At 38.6% G+C, this 27,170-nt stretch overlaps 2 protein-coding genes across 2 annotated transcripts in view; one reads left to right on the forward strand and one right to left on the reverse strand.

Moving 5' to 3' along the window:
* Nucleotides 1-451: 451 nt before the first annotated feature.
* Nucleotides 452-23,126, forward strand: C8H10orf88 (chromosome 8 C10orf88 homolog). The gene is made up of 6 exons (XM_036735230.1): nucleotides 452-856; nucleotides 3,751-3,954; nucleotides 13,437-13,506; nucleotides 15,179-15,385; nucleotides 16,406-16,878; nucleotides 21,253-23,126. Exons 1-6 carry the CDS (start codon nucleotides 672-674, stop codon nucleotides 21,485-21,487), a joined length of 1,374 nt encoding a protein of 457 aa, XP_036591125.1. The 5' UTR covers nucleotides 452-671; the 3' UTR covers nucleotides 21,488-23,126.
* A 124-nt stretch (nucleotides 23,127-23,250) lies between these two features.
* LOC118829577 (deleted in malignant brain tumors 1 protein-like) overlaps nucleotides 23,251-27,170 on the reverse strand; it is a 185,857-nt gene continuing 181,937 nt past the window's right edge. Inside the window, 2 exon segments of the mRNA XM_036736542.1 lie at nucleotides 23,251-23,426; nucleotides 25,150-25,418. Coding sequence (XP_036592437.1) covers nucleotides 23,251-23,426; nucleotides 25,150-25,418 — 445 coding nt within the window.

Here is a 27,170-nt window from a genome sequence, read left to right on the forward strand (position 1 = left end):
CCCAAAGACAACCGTGGTCTAACCACTCTAGGCTAATCATCTTTCCCTCTTCTCTCCAGTCTCAGGGCTTTTGCACAAGTAGTCTCCCAGAATCCCTGGTTTCCGTCCAAATTCAGGCTAAACGCCACTTCTACAAAGGGCCTTTTGAATTCCCCAAGGTTGCAAGTGCCCCTTCCTCCCATTTCTTTTTACATATAGTTTGATGTCCTCCCTTCCCCAATAAAATGAGCATTTTGAGAGCAGGGGATGTTTGCATCTATATCCCAAAAAGCACTTAATGGTGGGTGGTTGAAATAATGAATGAACGAGGACAGAACAGGTAGGAAAGCGCTAGATAGGAAATGCGCATGCCCTTTCTCTTGGCTCCTCCCCCTCCATCCTTCCCACGGCTAGGTCTGCGGAAGAGGGAGGCCAAGGAGAACCGTCGTACGCATGCGTAGCTCGCGGCGCCTGGTTCACGTGATCTTTTCTCAGCCGGCCAGGGCCAGTTAAGGTATCCGGAAGTGGCCCTTTCGCTGGCTAACTCTACCGGTCTGAAACACGTGCTTACGATAGGGAGGTTCCTCAAGCCCCTGCCCGGGTCGGTTCGGTCCGGGTTCGGGGTGGGGGTGGGGCCGGGCCGGCCCTGTCAGGGCGGGAAGGGAACGGTTGGCGTGGGAGGCAGAGGCGGCATGGAGCCGGGGGCCGAAGACTGCGGGGAGGCCGCTCGTTTGGTGGCCTCTTCCTCTTGGGAGGCCCCTCGGCGGGGCTTGGTCCAGAACCTGCGCCTGGCCTCGGCGGGCCTCGGAAGCCCTGACGACGGCGGCGGCGGCGGTGATGGCTGGGAAGAGGAGGTGCTGGGGCCACCGGCGCCGGGGTAAGTGAAGGGACGTGGGAACCCATCCCCCGGATGCCCGGCTCCCAGGCCCGGGCTGGGGGGGGCGTGGCCCAGGGTCTTCCCGTGAGCCGCCTGTCCTTGCGTCCAGACCCCTGGTAAAGGGGCGGGGAGTGTGCGCACAGGTGTGTGCAGGGGAGCACGGGTGCATGTGTATGTATTTGTGCGTGGGTGCACATGCATGCTTTCACAAGGGCATGTGTGTGTACATGAAAGCACCGAACTTCAAACCACCCCTTGAACCTCTACCCATCTCACCCTGCGGGTAGAGTCACTGGCTCACACGTGACTTTTTTTCAAGTCTCAAGTCAAGGAGCCTTTCCCTGCCCTCCTGAATGCTAGAGCCCTGCCTTTGTTGATTGTCTCCAGTTTAACCTGCGTGTGGTTTGTTCGTGCAGATGTTTGCCTTAGACTCGGCGTTCCTTTGTATCCAGCAGAGTTTAGCACAGGGCCCGGCTCATAGGCGCGTCAACGTTTATTGACTCACTCGCCGATCTTCTTTGTATTCCCAGTACCGAGCACAGGGCTTCGTGCAGGGCGTATGTCATTAATGCATGTTTGTTGGCTGACTTGAATAGACACGTTCCTGGTCACACAGCTAAGCGTAGGAACAGGAATTGGGACCTAGATCACCTCTGACTACATACAGGTCCAGTGTTCCTTCCAGACAACATACATATGTACACGTGCCTATGTGTGTTAAATATGTGCATATTACGTATGTATATACAAATACATAAACACTATATGAGTGTATATATATGCACGCATATATATATATGCACACGTGTGTTGTGTGTGTGTAGAGGGAGAGTGTATTTCTATGTGTGTACACAATTCCATTTTTTGTCAGTACGACCTGGGTCCAGTCACTTAACCTCCTCAGTTTCCTTATTTGTAAAATAAGGAAGTTGAAGCGGACTAATGGACATAGTGTTGGACTTGGAATTTGGAATCGGGAAGACCTGGATCCAGATATTCCCTGTAACACTACTTTGTGTAATCCTGGACAGCTCATTTAACTCGGCAGAGCACCCAGTTCTTGATTTGTAAAACGGGGATAGCAATACTTGTGGTACCTACTTCTAAGGTATTTTGGGGCTCCAATGGGATAATTTATATAAAGTACTTTGCAAATTTTAAAGTTACAGTCAGTAATAAGGTCCCTTCCCATTTTAACTACTGTGGTCCTACACACATGCACATGTGCACATACACAAGTGCGTATGCACTGTATGTACAGTAACCAGCTATCATTTTCGTAATAACAATAGCTCCTATTTGTGTTGAGCTTTACAGCTTATAGAACATTTACCTCACAAGAAGGTAGCGTGGTTTAGTGGAAAGAATAAGACTTAGGTTCACAACTAAGCTCTGCTTCTTTCTTCAACTCTTCAGGCCTTGGTTAACTACCATGATATTGTAGAAAGAACGATGGACTTGGAGGCAGAAGAAAAACGGGTTCAAACCCACCCCTGACACCTACCAGCGGTGTAGTCATTTAACCTCCCAGTGTCCCAGTACAGTGGGCTCATTTTAACTGAACACCTGTGTATTTAACTCTTTGGAACAGAAGGGTCAAATGAGGCACTGTATGTAAAGTGCTTTGCAAACTTTAACTTGGTGCAGGTCAGCTGTTTTATTATACTTGCTAATACTTTCTCATCTCTAATGTGAGGAGAGTGGATAGGATGATCCCTATGGTCCCTTTCAGCTCAAAATATTTTTATGTTATAAAGCCTGTGAGGTGGGTGTAGCACCAGTGCAATACCCACATGCTGCTGTGAATATGTCGTGTAGTTCTGAATTGCAAAATATAACAGTCTGTCTTCATTGAAGGCAGAACCAAGACATTTATTCAAACACCAGAAAGCCAAATGCATCATAGCAACAAAGTAATCTATACACGTTATCAATGCAGGGGGCACCTCAGTCCCCAGGCCTTCCCTCTGTTAGGGCTCTCCCTCACACTGGCTGCTGCTCTGTGTCTGTCTGTCTATTTCTCCCTCCCTCTCTCCTTCCACCCCCTCCCCTATGTTCCCCCCTTACCCCCCCCCCCCCCAGCTCTGACTGCACCCTCTCATTCCTCTCAGTCCTGCTCCACCTTTCCTGCTCTACTGTTCATGGAACTCCTCCCACCACAGACTCAATGTGACTCAGGTCACATGGGCCTATTACTGGATGGGAAGATCTTCATTGTATTAATGTTACAGTGGGTAGGGCAAGTCTTACCCCATTTCACTAAAGTGATTCAGTTTGATTAAAATGATTTGTCCAGGGTCAGGTGGCAGAGCCAGATCTCACATTTGTCTGATTTCAAGTCCAGTGCTTTTCCCCCCATATTTGCTGTGAATGTGGTTTTTCTGCAGTATGTTATCACACGCTCTATGTTTTACTCCTAGCTTCTTCAATAAAAAAATTGCCATGTCCATTCTTCACTCCTTTCTGAAATAGCACTTAGAAGCTGTTCCTCAATTCGAAATAGTTATTGACTTCTCTGATTACACCTATTTTACAGAGGAGGAAACAGCTCAAGAGAGGTTGCATTTGTTCTTAAGGGAAGTGTGTATGTGTGTATTCATGGCCACTTGTTTAGTTCCCGAAAAACAATTTTTTCTTTCTCTCACGGAATCGAAAAGGACCTTATATTTTTCTGTTGCTTCCCACCAAGAGAAAAGGAAGACAGAGGAAAAAAAAGATGAATACAGGGAGTTAGAAAGGTAATATCCCAGTGAAGCTAGTCATTTGTTACCCTGGACTAGAGGTAGAGTTTTAAGCTTGTGGGCAGGACTTGGTATTAAAAACCCAAAAGTTATGATATCTAGTAATAATCATACTGTTAAACAAGTATACATTAAAAACAAATAATCTTTCAGTGAGGATCTTGTGCTTCTGAAGAAGAAAATGGACAATGAAGAAGAAAATTCCTGCTTCCTATACCTGAAGTGTAATCCTCACAGATGTGAAGAAATAGTTTCACTTGGGATTTTAAGTGAAGCCAGGAATATGGAAGTGTATGCCAGAGAGGAATATTGTGGAACCAGTAGAGGAGAGAGCGTTTGTACTGTCCAGCGTAACAGGTTTGTGCCTTTAAAATTTGAAGTTTTTTTTTAATCTTTTGCTTATATTTTAATTATCCCAGCTCTTTGCCTAGTCATTGACCCTGAAATTCATTATTCAAATGTTTACTGAGAAAGTACACACATGGTACTGTTGGGGTTACAAAGATGTACTGAAAGATCAGCATTTTAGAGATTAAAAGGGATCTTTGAACTTCCATTCCCACCCCCTCCAGCCTGACTGCCCCTTAACAAATAGGAAAACAAGCTCCAGAGATTACATGTAGCTAGCGATGTCATCCTAACTGTGACTAGCGCTCTTTGCACTTCATCATACAGCCTCCAGTTTTTAAATGAGTTGTGGTCCAACAGTTTACTTGCAAGTTGGTCATTTAGAACTTAAAATGCTTTTTCCCATATAAATAGCATCCTGTGTGTTGGTTAAGTTTCCACATCATTTTACAAAAGCCTGTTTAACTCAAAATGCAACTGAATGATAGTATTTTCGAATTGTTTCTATGGGATGATGTATACTGAGATTCATTTGTCAAAATGGGAAGTCAGAAAGATCCTAGTCCCTTTCCAGGTAAGAGTAGTCTTTTTTCTTTTCTCTAAACAGAGACAGACAGGCAGGCTTTCTCTCCGTACTCTTGAGTAATTTCACGCTATCATTCTCTTTTCCCTTTGTTCCTGTGTTTTTTTCCTCCTGGACAGAAGCAGGGACCTCCCTGCTGTGACAGGCGAGTAATATAAGGAATTAAGAGGCAGACATTCTTGCCATATAAGTAGTGTTTGTAAGTTAGACACTCCTATCTCATGAATGTGCTGCTCTTTAGAAACCTAATATCTACTGGGAGAAATAAGATAGCTACACAAAGCACTAGATCTAGATAATTTTATACTGTGAAAGATTTATAACTTCCTTTCTATGTGATTACTTTCTCTACTAACATAGACTAGAGCTTCTCCAGTCAGCCAGCATCAAGTGGCTGCTTTGTACCCCAGGCCCTGTGCTAAGTGCTAGGGATACAAAGAAAGGCAAAAACAGTCTGTCTCTCTAGGGAGCTGGCATTTTGATGAAAGACACAGCATGCCAATAATTGCACATATAGAAGATATAGATATATACATATATGTAGAGAGAGAGAGTGTGTTTATGTGTGTGTATGTATATGTATATATGTGTGTAAATGGAAGGTAATCTCAGGGAAGGCACTATGGAGGTGGGGGCCTCCTGGAGAAAGTGGAATTTAAGCTTAGCCAGGGAATCCAGGAGGTAGAATTGAGGAGGGAGAACATTCTCGACATGGCTCACAAGGAGTGAAAAGGCATGGAGGAGAGAGGGGAAAGGGGTATATAGCACCTACTCTGTGCCAGGCATTATGTTAAACCAGGCTTGGAGAACCCACAGCCTTGAGGCTGCATGTGGCCCTCAAGTGCAGACCTTTGAATCCAAACTTCTTTGTTTTGTGAAGTTAAGATTCAATCAGAGGGCCACACTTGAGGACCTAGAGGGCCACATGTGGCCTGGAAGCCGTGGCTTCCCCAGCCCTGTGCTAAGCTTTTTACAACTATTATCTCATTTGAACTTTGCAACCAACCTAGGAGGTTGGTGCTATTATTATCCCCACTTTATAGTTGAGGATAAAGTTGAAGTAAACAAGTAACATGACTGGCTTAGGGTCTCACAGCTAATAAATGCCTGAGATGAGATTTGAACTTAGGTCTTGTGGATACCAGGCCTAGTGACGTGTGAGCAGCAAGTAGGCCCACGCAGCGGGATGAAATGTGGAGGGCGGAGTCAAGTGAAAGAAGATTGGAAAGGTAGTTGGGTTCTGGAAAGACTCGAACACTAGTACTGTCGGGGGCATTCATTGGGCTAACTGGAAAATAGTTTGAAAGTGCATAAGAAGATTACTTAACTGTTTATCTGTATTGAACCAGAGAGCCAAACTCAACAAGGTCTGTGAGAGAAAGAAATGTCCTAGAACAACAATATTCACAACAGTGTTTTTTCTGAAATAGCAAGAAAACTGGAAAAAACCTCTTTATTAGGCATTGGCTGAACAAATTGGTTTATGCATGTTATGGAGTATTATTTTACCACAAGGAACGATGAAAACGAGTAGTTCAGAGAAACATGAGACCGTATGAATGGTGAAGAAATCAAAACCAGGAAAACATTTTGCCCAGTGACTATGATAATGTAAATTAAGACATCATTAAAAACCTGCACAATTCAGATAAATGCAATGACCATTTCTGGTTCCAGAGGACTGATGTTTCTTTGGGTAGATGTGGAATGTTACTTGGTTAGTACCAGTTGTGAATCAGGTGGTTTGCCTAACTTTTTCAGTAGTTACTGGGAAGTGATTGTAGCATAAAAACAAAATGGAACAAAACACATTAAAAAAAGGAAAATGAACGCCAGGCTAAGAAATTTGAGCCCTGTTGACTTCCATTAGTAGGCAGTGGGGAGTCATTAACGATTGAGGGAGAGGAAGAGGCGAGATGACTTCTGGTGTTTTTTGCCATATGGATAGGAAAGGGGAGATAATGTAGTTTAAGCTGCATTTTCTGACTTCTGAAGTCAATGAAAGAGAGTTTGAGATGCCAATAATGATCCTTCAGTTTTACTTTTAATTCTATTACATTTGTAAAAATTTCCATTAAATTTTGAAATCCAATTTTGTGTCATATGCACCAGTCTTACCAAGCTGGAACAACTTTCCGTGTGAGTATTAACCTGGCTGAAGGATAATAAATTTTTTGTTCACAGGTCCTTTTTTTTTCTTTTTCTTTCTTTTTGGGGGGATAAATTTATTATTTGTTTTTTCCCTAATTACATGGAAAAACAATTTTTAATGTATATTTTTAAAAATTTTGAATTCCATATTCTTTCCCTCCCCCCATTGAGAAGTCAAGCAATTTGATATGTTATACATGTACAGTCATGCAAAACATTTCCATATTAGCCATGTTATGAAAGAAAACATAGACTAAAAAAAGACCATAAGAAAAATAAAGTTAAAAAAATATCCTTTGATCTGCATTCAACTCTTATTAGCATTTTTTGTCATAAGTCCTTTGGAATTGTCTTGGATAATTGTACTGCTGAAAATAGCTAAGTCGTTCGCAGTTGATCATTGTACGATATCCCTGATACTGTGTATGGTGTACAGTGTTTTGGTACTGCTAATTTCATTTTAAAAGAGTTCATGTTAGGTCTTTCCAGGCTTTTCTGAGAGCATCTTGCTCATCATTTCTTATAGTACTTACATTTTACACACACACACACACACACACACACACACAAGCTAGCTGTCTTATAGTATTTCATCACAATCATATACCACAACTTGTTCATCCATTCCCCAGTTGATGAGTATCTGCTCAATTTCCAACTCTTGGCCAACACTAAATCAACTGCTATAAATATTTTTGTATGTATAGGTCATTTTTCTTTCTTTCTTTTTTTTTTATCTCTTTGGGATACAGACCACATAATGGTATTGCTGGGTCAAAGGCTATGCATGGGTTTTATTGCCCTTTGGGCATAGTTCCAAATTGCTCTATAGAATGGTTGAATCAGTTCACAACTCCACCAACAGTGCATTAGTGTCTTGATTTTCCCACATCCCCTCCAACATTTGTCATTTTCCTTTTCTGTCATGTTAGCCAACCTGATAGGTGTGAGGGATGGTACCTCAGAGTTGTTTTTCATTTGCATTTCTCTAATCAGTGATTTAGAGCATTTTTTCATATGACTAGATAGCTTTGATTACTTCATATGAAAAATGCCTGTTCATATCCTTTGACCATTTATCATTGGGGAATGGCTCTTATTTTTATAAATTTGACTTAAATCTATATATCAGGTCTGCACAACCAATTTTTGGGCTCCCCGAAATTCTTTGGCATGCTGCAGGTTGTGCAGGCCTGCTATATATATTTGAGAAATGAGGTCTTTATGAGAGAAACTTGCTGTAAATTTTTTTTTCACTGTTATGATTACAAGCTATATTTCCCTCCATCCTATTTCCCCCCCATTTATCCTTCTCTCTCTTCTTTTGTCTTCTCTTGTCTTCTCTTTTCTCTTGTCTTTTCTTTCTCTGTCTCTCTCTCCTTTCACCCTGTCCATCCTCAAAAGTGTTTTGCTTCTGACTACCACTGCCCCCGATCCATCTGCCCTTTATCACTCTCCATTCCCCCACCCCCCTTTTCTCTTATTCCTTTCCTCTCCTACTTTCCTGTAGGTTAATATAGATTTATATACGCAACTGAGTGTGTATGTTAGTCCCTCTTTGAGCCAGTTCCAAGGAGAATAAGGTTCAGGTGCTTCCCCTCCCCCATTTTCCCCTCCACTGCTAAAGCTCTTTTGTACCTCTTTTGTATGAGAAAATTTACCTATTCTATCTCTCCCTCCCTTTCCCCTTCCCCCAGTGCATTTTTCTTTCTTGTCCCTTAATTTCATTTTTGTAGATATCATCCCATCATATTAACTCACACACATGTCCTCTGTCTTTGTTTATCCTTCTAATTGCCCCAGTAAGGATAAATCTTCAAGTATAGGAATGTAAATAGTTAATCTGTATTGAATCCTTTATGATTTCTCTTTCCTATTTACCTTTTTATGCTTCTTTTGAGTCTTGTATTTGAAAGTCAGATTTTCTGTTCAGCTCTGTCCTTTACATTGGCAGTGCTTGAAAATCCTCTATTTAATTGAGTGTCTTTTTTTTTTTTTCCCCTTGAAGGAGTATACTCAGTTTTGCTGGGTAGGTGATTCCTGGTTGTAATCCTAGCTTCTTTGCCCTTTGGAATATCAGATTTGAAGCCCTCTGATCCTTTAACGTAGAAGCTCCTAAATCTTCTATTATCCTTACTGTGGCTCCATGACATCTGAATTGTTTCCTTCTGGTTGCTTGTATTTTCTCCTTGATCTGGGAGCTCTGGGATTTGGCTACAATATTCCTGGGAATTTTCATTTTGGAATCTTTCAGGAGGTGATTGGTAAATTTTTTTTTAAGTTTCTGTTTTTACCCCCTGGTTCTAGAATATCAGGTCAGTTCTCATTGATAATTTTTTGAAGGGTGATGTCTAGGCTCTTTTTTATATCATGGCTTTTAGGTAGTTCAGTAATTCTTAAATTCTCTCTCCTGGATCTATTTTCCAGGTCACTCTTGCTTTTCCAATGAGATAGTTCACATTTTCTTTTATTTTTTTATTCTCTTGATTCTATTTTTATTGTTTCTTGATGTCTTATTAGCTTCTACTTGTCCAGTTCTAATTTTTAAGGATTTTCTTCAGTGAGCTTTTATACTTCTTTTTCCATTTAGCCAATTCTATTTTTTGTATCTATTTTTCCATTTGATCAATTCTGCTTTTTTTTGGGGGGGGGGGTGACAGTCGGGGTTAAGTGAATTGCCCAGGGTCGTACAGCTAGTAAGTACTAAGTGTTTGAGACATAGCTCCTCCTGACTCCAGGGCCAGTTCCCTATCTACTGTGCCACCTAGCTGCCCTTCCAATTTTACTTTTTAAGGAGTTCTCTTCAGTGGATTTTTGTGCTGCTTTTACCATTTGGCCTATTCTATTTTTTAAGGTATAATTTTCTTTGGTATTTTTTTTCATGCTTCCTTTACCAAGCTGTTGGTTCTTTTTTCATGATTTTCTTACATCACTCTCATTTCTTTTCCCAGTTTTTCTTTACCTCTTTTATTTGATTTTTAAAAATCCTTTTTGGGCCTGAGAGGAATTCTTTTTCTTTCTTTTTTTTTTGAACATTTGGATGTGGCAGTTTTGACTTCGTGGAATTCTTCTGGGCTTGTGTTTTTATCTTCCCTCACCATAATAGCTTTTTGTGGTCAGGTTCTTTGGTTGTCGTTTGCTTGTTTTTCAAGGCTATTTCTAGACTTTTAACATCATGTTAAAGTGGGGCTCAGCTCCTGGGGTGGAGGGGACACTCAAGCTTCAGGTCTTTCTTGCTGCTGCTTTCAGAACTAGTTCTGGAGTTTTCAGTTCTTCCAGGGTGGGATGATGTAAGGAGAGGTATGTTTACTACTTATTCTCCTGGCCTGTGCTCTGATCAGATCTCTCTTCCACCCTGGAACTGTGACCAGGGTGCCTGCTCCCCTGGGACTGCAAGCTCTGGTGTTCTAGTGCTCCTCCTCTCCCTGGGACTGTGTCCAATGACTGCAATCCAGATCAGTGTGTGGGCAATACAGCAGAGTCCTGCACCCTGTGCTAGCAAAGGGACCCCCGTCATCTCCTTCTGACCACTTGTTCACCACTCCCCTTACAGTCCATGTGCTGAGAACACTCTCACCCCAGTGTGATGGGCCCGTCATGCCGACTTTTTATCTTGGGCTAGAAGATTGTTTCAGCACATCCTTTTGTTGGTCCTACTGCTCCAGAATTCATTTTGAGGTGTTACTTAAAATCTTTTGGAGGGGAATTTGGGAGAACTCAGGTGAGTCCTTGCCTTTCCTCTGCCATCTCGCAGTAGCTTTGAAAAATATCTAAGTTGTAGATTGGTTTCACTCTGCATCAATTGAGGAATTGCCCATACTGCTGAAATCCCAGATCCTTGAGGTAAGTTACTGTGAGATTTTTTTTAATCCCCATAGTAATATCTTCATAATGATTTAATATATACATAAGGAGCTAGCTAATATATGCATGAGGACTAGCATTAATTCACCAAACATTGAACACGTTCTCTTTGCTAAATACTGGGGTGGAATATGTAGGTAGTTTTCATAAGAATCCTTTCCTGCCTTCATGGAGCTTACTGTGTAGTAGGAGGATAACTGAGGGCTACAATGTTATATGATAAGTGCATTTCAGAAGTTAAAGAACACAGCACTTACTTTGTGAAATTTCACTGGTCAGGGGCCAGAGGCAGCTGAAAATCATATTTCCTTCCAGACCCTTTAGGAATCTGCCCCCTCAAGGCAGCAGCAGTTTTTGCCCCCCTCTTTTCTTCTTTACCCATTTTCTTTCCTCGCCATCTCCTGGGATAGAAAGGAACAACTTCTTCCCCTTGGTAAGTCTCCTTTCCTTCCTTTTTCTCGAATCCCGATGTGAAAGCAGGGAGAAGTATGGTACAGTGGAGCGAGCCTTGGGTTTGTAGTCGGAGCAGACATGGGTTTGGATCCCACCTCTGTCCTTAACTACCTGCGTAACCTTGGACATGTCATGGAATTTCCCTGATTCCCCATTTTCTCTTTTGTAAAATGGGGCAAATAAGACCTGTAGTTCCTACCTCAAAGATGGTTGTAAGCACTGTAATAACGTGAATTAGCATTGTTATGATTGCTAATATTACCACTGACCAGGAGGGTCACAGAAGCCTTCGTGGGGCATGTGGCCTTGAAATTGGGCTTTATCGAATGGGTAGGACTTTAATAGGTGGACAGTCTACACGTAGACAATGGTGTCATCAAAGTCTTACTAGCAAGCAACAGGTCTGAGAGCAAGGTTTGTTGATTTTGGCTGGGATCATAGAGTATGTTAAAGGAAATAAGAGAAGGCTAGAGAGGTAGGGGGAAAGTATCAGATGTAGATGTTGAATGAAGAAAGACTAAATTGTATCCAGCAGGTAACAGGGAGACACTGAGGATTTTTGAGCAGAGAACTAGCATGACCTGATATATATGTCTAAGAAAGATTACTCTTACAGCAGTATAAATGATGAATTGGGTGGAGAAAGTGTGAAAGCGGGAAGAACTGTTAGAAGGTCCCTGCAGTAATCCAGGCTGGTGGTACTAGGGTGAGAGACAGTGAAAATAGAGAGGGGATGGTGTAGAGTTGAAATAGACAAGACTTGTTAATAGATTAAGTATGGGAGGTGAAGGAAAGGGAAGGGTCGGTCCAAGGTTTCAAAGATGAAAAACTGGCTTAATAGTGGGACTGCTGGCCAAAAAACAAAATTGCAATAAGGAACAGATTAGGCAGAAAGATAAATAGCTTGTTTTTAATCATGTTGGATTTTCCATTTCTTAATAACCAATTGAATTTTTGAGTATTTTGACCAAGAGCTTAACTGTGTAATACTCTCAGTAGAGTATATTTTGAGGTCAAGTCCAATGACTCTTTAATTCTTTTTAATCTTTTTGCATCATTTGAGATTTTTGACTACCTTCTCTTTCCTTGTCTTATACAACATTCTGTTTTCTTGGTTTTTCTTCTTTTCTCTGATTCCTCTTTTTTAGTTTCTTTTGGTTCTTCCTTTTCTAGACCCCTGAAATGCTTTTCTCGTAGCCCACTTCTTTCCTTAGAAGACTTTTTTTTTCCTTAACCATTACATCTCCTTCCATTGTTTCAGTTGTCTCTTTTTAGATATCTTGCAAGTCATTCCAGGCATTGGACAATGCCTGGTTGATACACCAGGTGCTTAATAACTGATTTTTTTCTTTCCTTCCCTTTGTCCCCCTGACCTTAAGTTCCACATTTTTAACTCATTGCAAAATACTTTCACCTAGATTTCCCATCTACCCTTGAAGTTTACATGTGTAATACCAAAATCATCTCCTCAAATCTTCCCTCTCAGTTTCCTTATTTCTATATGGCACCATCATTCTCTCAGTTTTCCATATTCAGAACATTGGCTTCATCTTTGATTTATCCTTTTCCCACATCTCTACATATCTGGTCAGTTTCCAGGGTATGTCCATTCTGCCCTGGCAATATTTCTTCAATCCAACCCCTCTTTTCTACTTGCTCTTCAGTCCTTTGGTTTAGACTCTAATTAAATCTAGATTATTTTACTAACTTTTTAAATTGTCTCCTTGTGTTATTTATTATTGTTTACTCTTCACACTGTAGTGTAGTGCCAAATTAATCTTCCTAATGCACAAGTCGGATCAAATCCTTTTCTGACTTAAAAATCTTCAGTGATTCCCCATTCCTTACTGAATAACACATAATTTCCCTTGGGCCATGCATGGCATTGAAGGTTCTCCTTAGTCTGGGTCCAAGCCACCTTTCTAATTTAAAATTTTACAGCTTTTGTTCATTTGCTTTTGGTCACATCCAACTCTTTGTGACTCCATTGTGGATATCCACAGTGGATAGAATGCTGGTCTGAGTGCTGGGACTCCTCTTCCTGAGTTCAAATCTAGCCTCAGACACTTACTAGCTGTAAGACCCTGGGTAAGTCACTTAACCCTGTTTGCCCCAGTTTCTTCATCTGTAAAATGAGCTGGAGAAGAAAATGGCAAAGCACTCCAGTGACTCAGCCAAGAAAACACAAAATGGTGTCAGGGAGAATTGGACATGCCTGAAACGTAGCAACTACCCCTTTAGTTAACTTCTTTGATCTAGCCAAACTGAAAGATTGCTGATTCCTTCCTTGTCCTATCACTGTTTTGAATCAGTGGCATAGTGTTAGGAAACAGTCCCAGTATTTTTTAAATGTTGGTTCATTAACATTTGCTTTAAAATTTAAACTCTTAAAAAGTGATAGTGCATGGAATAAAAAAAGATTGTTTCTTTCTCTTTTTAGTGAAAATGAAATTACTTTGTATAAGAAATACCTAAAATTAGAATGTCCCACAGACTGCTGTAAAATTAAGGTAAGACATTTCATTAATATATTCTTTTAAAGGATTAATTTTAACTTTTAAAGTTACTTTGCTATTTTAATTTTTCGTTTTGGTGCAGTGACTAAAATGTTAGGATTAGAGTCAGGAAGACCTGAGTCTGCATCCTGCGTCCGGTGCTTATTTGCTGTGTGCTTCTGGGCAAGTCACTTCATCTCTCTTAGTCTCCATTTCCTCATCTGTAAAATGGAGATTTTACCACCTCACAGGGTTGTTGTGAAAATCAAATGCAATAGTATGTGTGAAATACTTCCTAAAACTAAAAGTGCAAAATGTATGTTAGCTCTTATCCTTAGCTATTTTAATTGAATTAGGTTTACTTAATTTGGGGCAGCTGGTTGGTGCAGTGGACAGAGTGCTGGCACCAGAGACAGGAGGACCTGAATCCAACCTCAGACACTTTAGCTAGCTGTGTGACTCTGGGCGAAAGTCACTTAACCCTGTTTGCCTCAATTTCCTCCTCTGTAAAATGAGTTGGAGAAGGAAATGGCAAACACTCCAGTATCATTTCCAAGAAAACCCTAAGTGGGATCACAAAGAGTTGGACACGAGTAATAAACAGCTACTCAATTTTCATTTGAAACAATGAAAATTTTGAAAGTTTTTTCCCTAAAATTCTCAATTTTTTGCTTGGATTTTTAATCTGTTGGTGTATGTAACATTTGTACTTTTGTGACTAGTCGGATGTGTTTTGAAGGGTACTGAAAGTAATAGAATATGTTTTTATCCTTATCTACTGAGTATATTCTGCAGCTCTGTAGGGGATTCCTGAGAAAACATGGTTGGATAGGATTCACTGCAGGCCAGCAAAAGGGATGGCGAGCTGCTTTATTCAGACAGTAGCAGAAAGGTTAGGACTCCTCAGGTCGGAGAGTTCATATAATCCTTTATGAATCAAGTGAATCCTAACTTTTTTTTTTAACCATATCCTACAAGGTTCCCTTAGAAGCTTGAGAGTGTTAAGGACAAATGAAAAGAATTAATATTTCACATAGTGTGACACTTTATTTAACTCATTACTTTCAAATGGTAATATTGATTGAAATTATTATAAACAGTTTAGACCAGATGTTCTTAACCTAGAGTCCATGAACTTTGGTTGTTTTTTGTTTGTTTTTTGCGAGGCATCCAAAATCCTTGAGATACTGAGGTATCCTTAACTTTTTTGAGGTTGAGGAAGGATAACCTTGCTTTATAAAAGAACAGCCTTCTACAACATAATCCTTTATGTGGACTAAGTCACGGTGCCGAACCAGATGGACTGTGTGTCAGACCCATTTATAGCAGTTAGGGTGTTAAAACATTGTCTTATGAGTTGGAATCTCACTATAATGTCATAAGGTATCTTGCAGTTGATCTAACTTAAAAGGAACTCTTTTGGGGATTTTGGTAGATAACCCTCCTGAGGAAGATCAAAGACAGGCTGCTCTCTTGTGAAATTTTACTCTGGAATAGCTTAGTAGCAAGTTTGAAAGTATCAGGGATGGGATAAATAAGAACTGTAATTGATAATTAAAATAGTTGGAACAAATATTAAAAAATGGAAAATTTCATTCTTGTAGAGTTACTATGTAGACATTATTTCAGCTAGATTACAAATGTATAACTACCTCATTCTAATAGTCTGAAAAACTTTTTTTAACAGCTGCTTTCTTTTGGTGATAAACAAAGTATATTTGTGAGTAAAATTGTAGTCCAAGTAAGGGCAGTTTCTGCAAATTCTTCAACAAGCTTTCCTGCTGTAGGATCAAGGATAGATCTAGACAGAGTTCAAACCATCATGGAATCCATGGGATCAAAATTATCACCAGGTGCTCAACAACTCATGAACATGGTTCGATTTCAACAGCGGGTAAGTCAGCATACCTTATAGTATTAGCATACTGATTAGAAATTAATGGAAAATTATATGAACAGATGGGTCTCCATCAAAAAATACATTGACTGTAGAAATCTTTGTATATTGTCCCTTTTTTACATTGATTTAGCAATTACTTTTTAGAGACTTTTTAAAAAATCACATGTATTGCCTGCTTTTAGAATATGTCATCTGGTCATTAATTTCTAATGAATTAGTCATTTTGATGGATTAAAATTGCAATTTTAAAGACTAGGCTAGAGAAGAAACTATGTTACCTCAGAGATAGAAGATGTTTTAGGGACCTTAGCTTTTTAAATTCAAAGTTGCCAGGTCTGATTTGTTTCACCATCACAGCAGCATAAAATGTTCTATAATAAAATATGAGGGTCTTTTTTCTCCCTGGAATGCATTAACCAGTTGATAGCTTTAAAGTCATTTTCTTTAAAAAAAAAATTTCATAGTTCAAATATCTGTTTGGTATTTTGTTCCTTGTGTCAAAAAGATAGTTTGAAGAAGGAGGAATTGGTCATATACACATACGGCTTACACTTGTTATAATCATATACTATTGTAGTAGTAATAGCACTGACAATATTAATAAAATTACTAATAACCACATTTTAAGATTGGTTATATGTATACTACATAAACCTATTACTGTGAGGTTTTACATCTATACAAAAAGTAATTATGGGCTTTGCATCTTTCCTGAATAAGAAAAAGTGGCTTTTCAGAGGAGAGCCAGAGAGCTTTCCTAAAAATAGTTCATGGTTAACTTTACCTTTTTATAATTGGGTAGTTATAGAATCATAGTAGAACTAGAAAGGACCTTAGGTTATTTAGTCCAAACCCATTTTAAAGGAACATTAAGGAAAAGAAAGCAGAGGCTCAGGTGCAGTTAGTAAGCACACACAGCGGCATTTTCAGAAAACTGCCTTTAGAGTGACTCACTCAAATGAAAACTCTTACTATGGTGATGGAGCTATATATTTTTTTTTCCTTTCCTCTTAGAATTGTATTCCTTTTGGAGAGCAACTTCAGTGTATCTTGGGGAAGAAAGAACCAGCTGTTTTTGGAGATGAACATATGCTTGATGGGTTGCACAAGTCAACAGCTTCAGGAGTGCTAGACAGGTCATCCACTATACCCTTTCCTTTTAAGTCTGGATTGACATCTGGAGCAGTCACGGAAGATATAAAAGCTTACATCGACAAAAGCACAGGACTGCCTGCTAGAGGAAGTATTCCAGATCTTGAAGAATGTAAAAGTATACAACAAAACAGTATTCTTCCTGAAAATGATCTTAAATTTGTAGTATCCTCTTGGTTGCAAAAGAAAGCAAATGATAACTCAAATATACCTAGTTCTGAGCTGCTTCCTTTTCTTCAAAACTTGTGTAGTCAAGTAAACCATCTCCGTGTAGGAGAAAAGAATAAGCCTCAGGGAAACAATACAAAGCCAAATGAAGGCATTGTAAGCATTGGGTAAGTCTTATAACCTTATAGTTTTGGGCATGATGGCTAGAGAGAAACTGATTTCATGTCATTTAGTTTTCTGTGGCACATCATCATTTTCTGGTTCATGTTCATAGCAGTGCTATTTGTATGTGCATGACATCATTCAATATTCATTTCTTAAATAGATATTAAGTATTTGTTTTTTGTTTTTTTTTTTGCTTTTTGGCAGGGCAATTGGGGTTAAGTGACTTGCCCAAGGTCACACAGCTAGTACAAGTGTCAAGTGTCTGAGGCCGGATTTGAACTCAGGTCCTCCTGACTCCAGGGCCAGTGCTCTACTCACTGCGCCACCTAGCTGCCCCAAATGGATATGAAGTATAAGGCTGTATGAAGTACTCAGAGGGAATACAAAGAAGATGAAGGCATTATTTCTAACCTCTGAGGAGTTTAATTCTAATAGCTGGCATTTATTGAGTTCTTTAAGGTTTATGCTTTGCATAAGTAATCTATACAACCACCTTATGGGCTAGGTAGTATAGAAAGGTGAGTAGCTGCTTATTATTTTTATCATCCTGATTTTACAGATGATGAAACTAAGGGGCAAAGAAGTTGGGTTGATTTGCCCTTGGTTATAGTGTGAGGAACTATTTAAAGCAGAATTGAGTCCAGGTGTTCCCAGATTCCCGAGGCCACTATTCTCTTTTACCGTACTGTGCTGCCTCTTTAGCTTTCCATGTAATATGAGAAATTAAACAACTACAACTAGAGCCCAAAGCAGACTATGAAATACATAAGACTGGCTTAGTGCCCTGACATTCAGAAAAGGGAGAGATCGCCTCTGGTTGTGGGATTGGACAATGGTGTCCGTGAGGGAGGCCACTTTTAAACTGAACCTTAAAAGAGGGAGATTTTCCTCTTAACAAAAATTTTTAATAGCTTTTGTGTTTATATTTCCTTCATTTCTGAATACATCTTTCCTTATCCTTCATCAGTAAGCCATCTTTTGTAACAAAAAATACAGAAGTAAAGAGGGGAGAAAATGCTTCAACAAACCAAAGCATTTAGTTCTTCACTTTGGCACCAAAAGGGAGGGAATTACATTGTTTCAACTATTATGTGGTAAAACTTGTTCATTAAAATTACACAGCCTTCAGTTCTTTCCTGATTTCTGTTTATACTTTGACATCGCTTTTCTGAATTCTTTATATTTGACATTTAGAACCCAGTAATATTCCATAATATTCATGTACCGTAGTTTATTTAGCCATTCCCTAATCAATGGGCATCTACATTATTTCCATTTTTTTGCTAGTGGGTAGGCTTTTCAGTGGAAAATATTTGGGTGTTAGCCAGAGAGAATGGAGGCATGAAGGTAGAGAAACTGGCAAGGCATTCAGGAAATGACAGTTCAGTTTTTTAGAGCACAGGGTCCATGAAAGGAAGAAGAATGAAAACGATTGGAAAGGGAGTCTGTAGTCTGGAGCCTGATTTTGAATACTATGGGTTCAGACTTGTAATTTATAGGCAGTAGGGAGCCAAGGAAGTTTTTAGAGTTAGGAGAATGACGTGATCAAAACCAGATATTAGGAGGATTAATCTTGCGTCAGTCTGTAGTGTGAAGTGGTCAGGGCAGAGGAACAAGGTTAGGAAGCTGTTGCTGTAGTCTAGGGGAGAAAGAATGAAGGCCTGAGGTATAATTGTGGTGGCGAGTATAGTTATTACAGCAGTAGATTTCATAGGATTTGTGGATTGATTAGATGTGGCAGATGTGGAGGAAAGAGTCAAAAATAATTTGAGTTTTGGAACTTGTATGATGGGGGATGGTACTGTTAAATAGAAATTAGGGAGAGGAAGGAGGGGGAGTAAATGGAGTAGAGAATGTTTATTTTTTTCTCTGCAAACAGTGGGAAAATTCAAAATTCCAAAAATATGTAAACTAGATGATTTACATGTCACTTCTCTTTGGGTTTAGATTGGGTTTTGTTGTTTGCTTTTTTTTTTTGGGTGGGTGGTAGGAAAAGAGGAAAGGGCAGTAAATTTCCTTTGACAGGTCATGTCTGACTTAGAATTTCAGAATCATCAAAAAGCATTCAGGTATGTTATTGGTCCAGCATCGATATGGACACCCAGGTACAGCATAGACAATTACATTTCCATCTGTTGAGTTTGCAGCCACTGATGGGGGTGAGGGATTGATGGGAGGTACCATGGCAGTTCAGAAGGTCAGGGAGAAACCATGAGCTTTACTCTGCAGAGGCTGTGTATGTTGGTGTACAAGTACACCAAATGAGGCAGCCCCTATTTATAAGCTCACCTTTTACCATAATGCAACAATACATATGTTATGTGCTGAAGAAAGAAAGAAAATAAATACAAAGTACTTAAGGTAGTTTGAAAGGGAGGGCACTTATTTGAGGGCATCAGGAAAGGTGGTGCATGAGGTATATCTTACAAGGAAAAGAGGGATTCTATGAGCTAGGGGTAAGGATGGTGTCTTTCTTTTTTTTTTTTTTTCGGAGGGGGGAAGGCAAGGCAATTGGGGTTAAGTGACTTCCCCAAGGTCACACAGGTAGTAAGTGTGTCAGCTGTCTGAGGCCAAACTTGAACTCAGGTCCTCCTGACTCCAGGGCCGGTGCTCTACTCACTGCACCACCTAGCTGCCCCTTTGGACGGTGTATTTCAGGCATGGGGGCAGCCAGTGTGAAGACACTGAGATGGGAGATGAAGTATTGTATGTGCTTGGAACGCTAGTGTTGGCATGTAAACACCTGTGTTCAAATCCTAGCTCCATATGTAATCTCAGTTAAGGAACGTTTGTTTCCATATGTATAAAATTGTGGCATTACTTATACTAACTGTATCACATTTCTGTGAAGAAAGTGGTGAGCCTTAAAGTATTATAATTGTGATCCATTAATAGTCATAGTCTTATTATTGTCATCATTATTGTCATTACAACAAAATAGCCTTTTAATTAAATAGTTGTGTGATGGTATAGAAAAGCAACTGCTCAAGTAGGGAACGTGAACCGTGCTGAGGCCAGGGGCAGGCAGGATGGTAGTCTAGTATGTATTTTTATAAATGTACATTTTTTTTGTGCCAGAACATCTGCTTTCTTCATATTACCCAATTAGTCTAGTGATGTTAAAATAAATGTTCAAAGCTATCCCAGACATTTACCCACAAAATAATTTTTAAAATCTCGCATAAAGTACGCAGAGGCCTCAGCCAGCTTTAGGTGGAACTACTTAGAAGAAAGATATGGAACTTTTTTTTTTAAGCTGGGAGTTCAGTTTTTTTCTGAATTTTGAAATTCAAAAGTAACCTGGAGGACTTTTAAAAGAAATGACCATGGAATAATTTACTGGGTTTGTGTTTAAATCTAAAAACTGAGGGTTTTTTCTGGTCATATTCAATTTTATGTACATTTTTGAGGGTTTAAAATGTTCAAGATATTGCTAGATACTAGAGAAATGAAAGAAATGAAAAGCAGTCTACCCAAGAAGCTTATATATACCTACTTATTTGGGTACATATAATCAGACAAGTAAGTAAAAGATAATTTGAGCAGGGAGAAAGGGCTTGGAAAGAATTTGAGTAGGAGGTGGCACCTGACCTGAGCCTTGAAGGAAGCTAAAATTTCTAAGAAGTGCACCGAGAATACGTTCCTTCTAAGCATGGGGAGTGGTACAGGAGGGACAGCTTGGAAAGGCATGTGGAGGTAGAAGGTGGAATGCCTGTCCATACCTGTGGTGTTGGAGATGTACTATAAGGAACAGCAAATAGGCTAGTTTTGGTTAGAATAGAAAGGGGGGGGTGAATAATATGAAGTAAGTATGAAAAGATAGGCTTGTTTTATCCTGTAAGTAGTAAGGGGGGGGACCCTAAAAATGTTGAAATGGGAGAACAACATGCTCAGACCTATGCTTTATAGGAAGATGCTTTGATAGCTCCGTGGATGATGGATTGCAGTAGGGAAAGACTAAAAACAGAAAGCCTATAAGGAAGTTATTGCAGTAGTCCAGGATAGATGAGGGCATGAACTAGGTAATTGTGTGAGTGGAGAGAAGGACGTGGGATATGCAAAATGAGACAACCAGCTAGATCTGGCAACTGTTGAATGTGGTGGGAGTGAGAGAAAAGAGTTGAAAAAACTGCAAGTATTATGAATCTGGGAGTTGTGGAGGCAGGGTAAGTTTCAGGTGAAGCAACTGATTTCTACTTTGGACATGTTTAATTGCCCAAGGCACATCGGCCATGGTAGGAATGGGCATGGAACTCAGGAGAGAGGTGAGAGTTCTAAATAGAGAAGTATGTTGGCTATTGAGTTGTATGACACTCTCAATAACTTTCTCTCTCTCTCTCTCTCTCTCTCTCTCTCTCTCTCTCTCTTATTTACAGAGTAGAACAGCAGCCTGTATGTTTCTACTTGGAAAAGATAATTTCTAAAAACATGGAACTAATGGAGAAGAAACTTATGGACTACATTGACCAGCGTATGTACAAACTCCAAGAGCACATAGATAATAAAGTTGTACTGTTAATGGACTTGCTGCAAAATTCCAATTCCACATCTACCCGGGTGACTCAAGAACATTATGATTCTGGAGAAAGACTCTCAAATGGCGAGCGATAATGCTTCATATTGTTATGAGCAACAGATGCCTGCTAGACATATGCACACAAAGCTCAAACCCCCAAAAGGTTTGGAGGGAAATGATTCAAGTTGATATCCTTCCAAGGGTTATTATCTGGTTAACATAAAACAACCTCAGTGTTCATTTTTTATTGCACTTGTTACTGTAATTCTCAGTATTGTACACTAAAAGTTAACCTGTTAGTGTCATAAGATATTTTTTACTAGTAATATTTTTCACTCTTACAAGACCTTCTATGGCTTTATTATTTAAAAAGAAGCTGTTTTAAAAGAGCCACTTTTAGAATTCTAATTCAGCTCAATAAAATTTATCCATACACCCTTTAAAGAGAGAAGCATTTTTCTATTTATATAAATGAAGACTTTAATTATTTTGTAATTTTTAAAGTTATGAAAAACTGCTTTAAAAAAGATTTGATTGCTGTGTTGGTTTGGTTTTGTTTCTAATCGAACATTATTTGAAAATTGAAGATTCTCAGACATGGAGACTTGGATGTTTAGTTCACCCATATTAAACCTAGCATGTGTGCATTTCTTGAGATAGAAAACTATAGCTAATGTTTGGCACTTGTAAATTAATTAACTATGGGGTCATTAACCTTCAGGCCATGTTGGATGGAATAGGGCAATAGAAATCAACTTTGGCATCCCCGTTGGTAGGATTATTATTTTTGGCTCTGGTCATCCTTAAGTAAATCCAGTGTCCATGGTGTTAATTTGTGCTTGCTAATTCTAACCTTATTCCTGATTGGTAAAATGAGGGTCTTTATATGTACAGGGTCAGGTTCCTTCTATAGTTATTTGCTGAAATATGAAATAACGATACTCTGTAGTATTATCAGGGTTTAAGTTAACGATTGAGTCAGGGCATTGCAGGTCTCTTTGGGACACATAATTTCCAGAATTTACTACTAGTGCATATATTTAAGAAAATATATTCATTTCTATAAACAAATCCATTCATTCTGAAAACCACTTAGTTTAGATAAATGAGAATCCATTATTCCACGTATTTTTGTGGTTAATATTATTGCTTAAGGTAATTTGACTCCTTTTTTAGTGAGATGATGTTTCTTCTTGGTTAATACTTTTGTTGAGTTGATTCCTTAAGCAAGGGTTAAGTGATCCTAAGTCCTATAGGATACTTACTATAGGATGTTCATCTACAATTAAAACACAAAAACCCAAACAATAAAAAAAAACTTTCTCTAACACATACTATTGTGAGTTACATTTTGAAATTAAAAGTAATGTGGGGAGATGCAGTAGAGAGACTTCTTAAAAACCCTTCATCTAATTTTGTACTTAAACCTATTTGGAGAAGTGAATCTGTTTTCATTAGAATATGTGAAAAACAAAATGCAGAGGGTAGTCTTTTGTCTGCAAAATATTTCCTTACCAAAAATTCTGTGTTCATCTTCTGGATTGTATTTATTTGAAATAGTCTTGGCATTATTTATTATAAAATAGGTACATATGTTTATCAGTAATTTTGGTGAATTTCACTCCTGTAGCCTTAATGGGGACATGGATTTCTTTGTAAGGCAGTATAGTGGGCTGTTCAGTTTAAGGTATATCTTAAAAGTGTTTCATTAAATGAAATATACTTTCACCAAAATGTTGTAGGAATTTATTCAGATTTATTTTAGAAATTCTCAGTATTAATTAACTGCCCATCCCTGGAACGACATTTTAGTATATGTTTTGGGAAAACGTTTCTCACATAAGACTGGATATTTCCATCAGTAACTCTGTAGCTTCTGGTATTGGCATTCTGTTCCACGATTTCTGTACTGTCTCACTAACATTGCTGCCACAATCGCCACATTCAGAGCCAAAACCATAAAGGAAAGGATATTTAAACTGCTGAATGGCTGTGCCTGTTGATTTTCTTCTGCGTGGACTTGATTCTGAAATTCTTTAGTTAGAAAAAAGACATCAGATCCAGAAAAAGAAAAGAGTTTTTTCAGCATAGTAAATTACTTAGGAGACTTAGACTTTTTCTAGCAAGGATGATGGTATATAAATTTTGGGTTCATTTATATATATTTATAATACATATCCATACATAGGGTAGCTAGGTGGCACAGTGGATAGAGTGCCAGGCCTGGAGTCAGGAAAATGCTTCTTGATATAGCCTTAGACACTAGCGCTGTGACCTTGGGCAATTCACTTAACCCTGTTGCCTCAGTTTTCTTGTCTGTAAAATGAGTTGGAGAAGGAAATAGCAAACTACTCCAATATCTTTGCCAGGAAAACCCCAAGTAGACTCATGAAGAGTCGGTCATAACTGAAAACAATTAAACAACAACATCCATACACATATCTGTGAATAGTCACACAGATACAGACACATAGATTTGATGGCAACTGTAAACGGGAAGAGCAGTGGGCAGATTTGAAAACATATCAGTTTCAAATGATGTATTGAATGTGTCAGTTTGAACTTTAGAATGAAGTTTTTCCATATAGGATTAATTGAGCTTTGAATACAGATGAGAAATTGCACTCAATGTAATTCAAACATAATTTTGAAATGAAAACAGCAGTCATCAGTGGTAACTAAATGACTTGATGCAGTATGGGAAAATCTATTTCATAAGCATTTAACTGATCAGCTTTCTTTGAAATGCAAACAGGATAATTTCTTTCTGTGGATAATTTCTATACCTAATTTTAATTTCAAATTAATATCAAATAATTTTATAACCAAGTGATTAAAATATCTCCAGTGAATATGTTCTTAACATATTCTGTGGTGTATGTTTAAAAATTTGACTAGATAAGAAGTTGACTGCCAACTGAGATGATGAATGTTAACATTTTTGGAAGTAGTAACAACACATGGCATTCATAATTTAGATTATTTGACGCTCTGTTTACAAAGAATTTTTACATACATTATCTCATTTGGTTCTTTGAGCAGTTCTCAAAGGTAGGTAGAACATGGGTCGCTCTCTTCATTTTACAGATGAGGTAACTGAGGTTCAAACACAGCTTAAGGTCTATTGTACTTTCTGCTGTGGTGATATGCCAGGTTCATTTCTATCTAGATTATTTTCCTCTAGACTTTTAATAATAAACCACAGTTTTATCTTCAAAGATAATTTGTTTTTCCTTTTAACAAATGCTCCAGCCACACATTTTCAAGGCCTTGTAGGTCCCAACTCCTAGGGGATTTGGAGCAGAATGTGTAATTGGCCCTGAGACAATACTTGGTCAAAGCCTTTTTTTTTTTTTTTTGGGTGAGGTGGGGGGGTTTGGTAGAACCTGCCAGAATTTATACTCTACCAACAGAGCCTTCAAAGACTTTCTTGGGGAGGTAGCAGAATGACTTTGGTGGAGGATTCAAATATTCAAGTGAAATATTGCAAATTTAATTAAAATCATACAGTCATTGTGATAGAGCTATGTATGGAATGTTTAAAATGTTTTGATAATTTTGTTAATAACTAGCAAGTAGAGAAAATAGTTTAAAAATTTATTGACATTTTGAAAATAAAAGCACTGATAAATAATTTAGGACTTTGTCAAAATATTTCTCTCTAAAACCTTTAAACTTGAAATTTACATGCTGTAAGAATGACAACTTGAATATTCTCCCTCTTGATTCTCTATTTCATAAATAGCATTTTGCTTACCTGGATTGCTACTTGTAATGTGATCTGTCTTCAGACGAATAGGACCTATGACTGATTCTGTCTTCCATTTATATGAAGAAATAGCCCTTTTTCTTCTAGAGACACAACCTTGATTACATCGAGATTGTGCATCATTACTTTCACAAATCAAAACTTTACATTGGAGATAAACAGATCCAAGTCTTCTCAAGAACTTAAAAGCACTGAATTGAAATCTTCCATAGTGTCCAGATAGGGGATAGATCTTACAAGTATCATCTTTACTACATCTGTAACAGAATTTATAGAGAAGTTAAAAATGATTTTAACCTAAATATTGGGTACAGATGACAATTTTCTTCTCATTGGCCTGGCTGGTGACCACTCCTCAACTCTCAAGTAAAATAAGATTTGGGAATGTAGAATTTAACAAAAAAGAGAATAACAAGTTTGCATTAATTAGCTACTTCTCAGAATGCTAACCAGTCATGAGTTCAATGCAGGTCCTTTTCAGTTCTGGAGTTTTATGTACTCGGAAGTTGACTGCCCTCTATCCTCAGATCTTTTCCCTTGTTTAAAACAGTTAAAAAAAAATAGGAATGAGCAAGAATGTGGAAGGTTTGGTGTAAAATTGTTGCCACTTATGGGGGGAAAGCACCCCATCCTGCCATGACAGTATTTTAATATGTCTGTGATCTCATTGCCTCTGTACTCCTTCCCTCTTTCAGATACCTTGAAAATTAGTCCTTCAGTGACTCAAAACCTGTCACATAGTAGGCACTTAAATGCTTCTTGATCAATTGACTGGATACATTTGTTCTACTCCAGCTGCGTTGTTTGTTCTTCATGTAGAGCATCTAGGAATGTTCCATTACAGTTCAATGGGGTGTTTTTGATGTGAAAATGATTCACTAAAAAAAATTTTCCCCCTCATTTTTACCTGTTCAATTTTATTCCTAAATGGGATGACTGCTTAGTTGAATTTTTCACCAAGTTTACTTTAAACTAGTTTTTCCTTCTGTGGCGTTTGTCATTTTATGAGTCAAAATACTACTTGTACTGTTCATCTTCTGAAAATTTTTATAGACCAGTTGACACTAAACTGGTCCTGCCTTTGGCTGCCATCTCTGCCTGGTAAGACAATCAAACATTTGTTGGCCAACATGGCTTCTAGGCTCCTTTAAATTGCTTGTTGTGGTGACTGATTACATCAGCTTCTTTTGGAAATGGTTAGAGCCTGTCAATGTCCTTTCCTCCACCAATTTCCCATTTAGGGGGCATCAGTAGTTTGTTTAAAATAGATGTGAGCAGTTTTAGCTGCGTACCTTATATTTTTATTCTTCTAGTTTTATTATTTTGTTCTAACAAGTCAGTAGTCTGGCAGTATTCAAAAAGCTCTTTTGGGAGTAACTTCCATTTAATTCATGGCTTAAAATGGAAAAAAAAAGTTTATTTTGTAATATGCTATTTGGGACTTGCTGTATCCAGTACCTTCCAATTCTTTTCTCAAGGAACAGACCAATGGAATAGAAGTATAAGGTTTCTGTATCATCTACTATCAGTCCTTTGACTCCTTATTTTCTTATTCCCAAGCTATATTTTCCAACATTTTTTTCCATTCTCCTTTATGTTTACTTTTGCATTTAAATCACCAAGTAAAAAGTACATGTTGCTGTAATTTGGAAGGTTCTGTTGAGTTCTTTGTAGACCTCAGCCTCCTCATAGTCTACAACAGATGTTAACACCCAACCTGAATTTATTTTCAACGTGATCTTTTTGCGAATAGTTAGCACTACAATATAAGATGATGACATCCCATAAAATGATGCTTCTTGCTTCCTTTGAAGATGCATGGGAAAACCAACTTTGTCATCTCCTCTGTTTTCCTCTTAGAAGAACCCATGGACCATGTAGTTCTACCATCCTTCCATATAACTCTATCTTTCTTTTGTCTCTTGGTTTCATTTGTAGATTGACATTCATTTTCTTAAGTGATACATATTCATGTGGTCATTGGACCATTGGGATCTTTCATTTAGAGA

The sequence above is a fragment of the Trichosurus vulpecula genome, chromosome 8, assembly GCF_011100635.1.
Source record: "Trichosurus vulpecula isolate mTriVul1 chromosome 8, mTriVul1.pri, whole genome shotgun sequence".
In the NCBI taxonomy this organism is placed as follows: domain Eukaryota; kingdom Metazoa; phylum Chordata; class Mammalia; order Diprotodontia; family Phalangeridae; genus Trichosurus; species Trichosurus vulpecula.

What these genes read in the sequence shown, in the direction of transcription:
- C8H10orf88 (XM_036735230.1), top strand. Translation starts at nt 672, where the DNA reads ATGGAGCCGGGGGCCGAAGACTGCGGGGAGGCCGCTCGTTTGGTGGCC. An exon ending in TGGTTCGATTTCAACAGCGG is followed by an intron (nt 15,386 to 16,405) that starts GTAAGTCAGCAT and finishes CTTTCCTCTTAG; the next exon opens with AATTGTATTCCTTTTGGAGA. An exon ending in GAAGGCATTGTAAGCATTGG is followed by an intron (nt 16,879 to 21,252) that starts GTAAGTCTTATA and finishes TCTTATTTACAG; the next exon opens with AGTAGAACAGCAGCCTGTAT.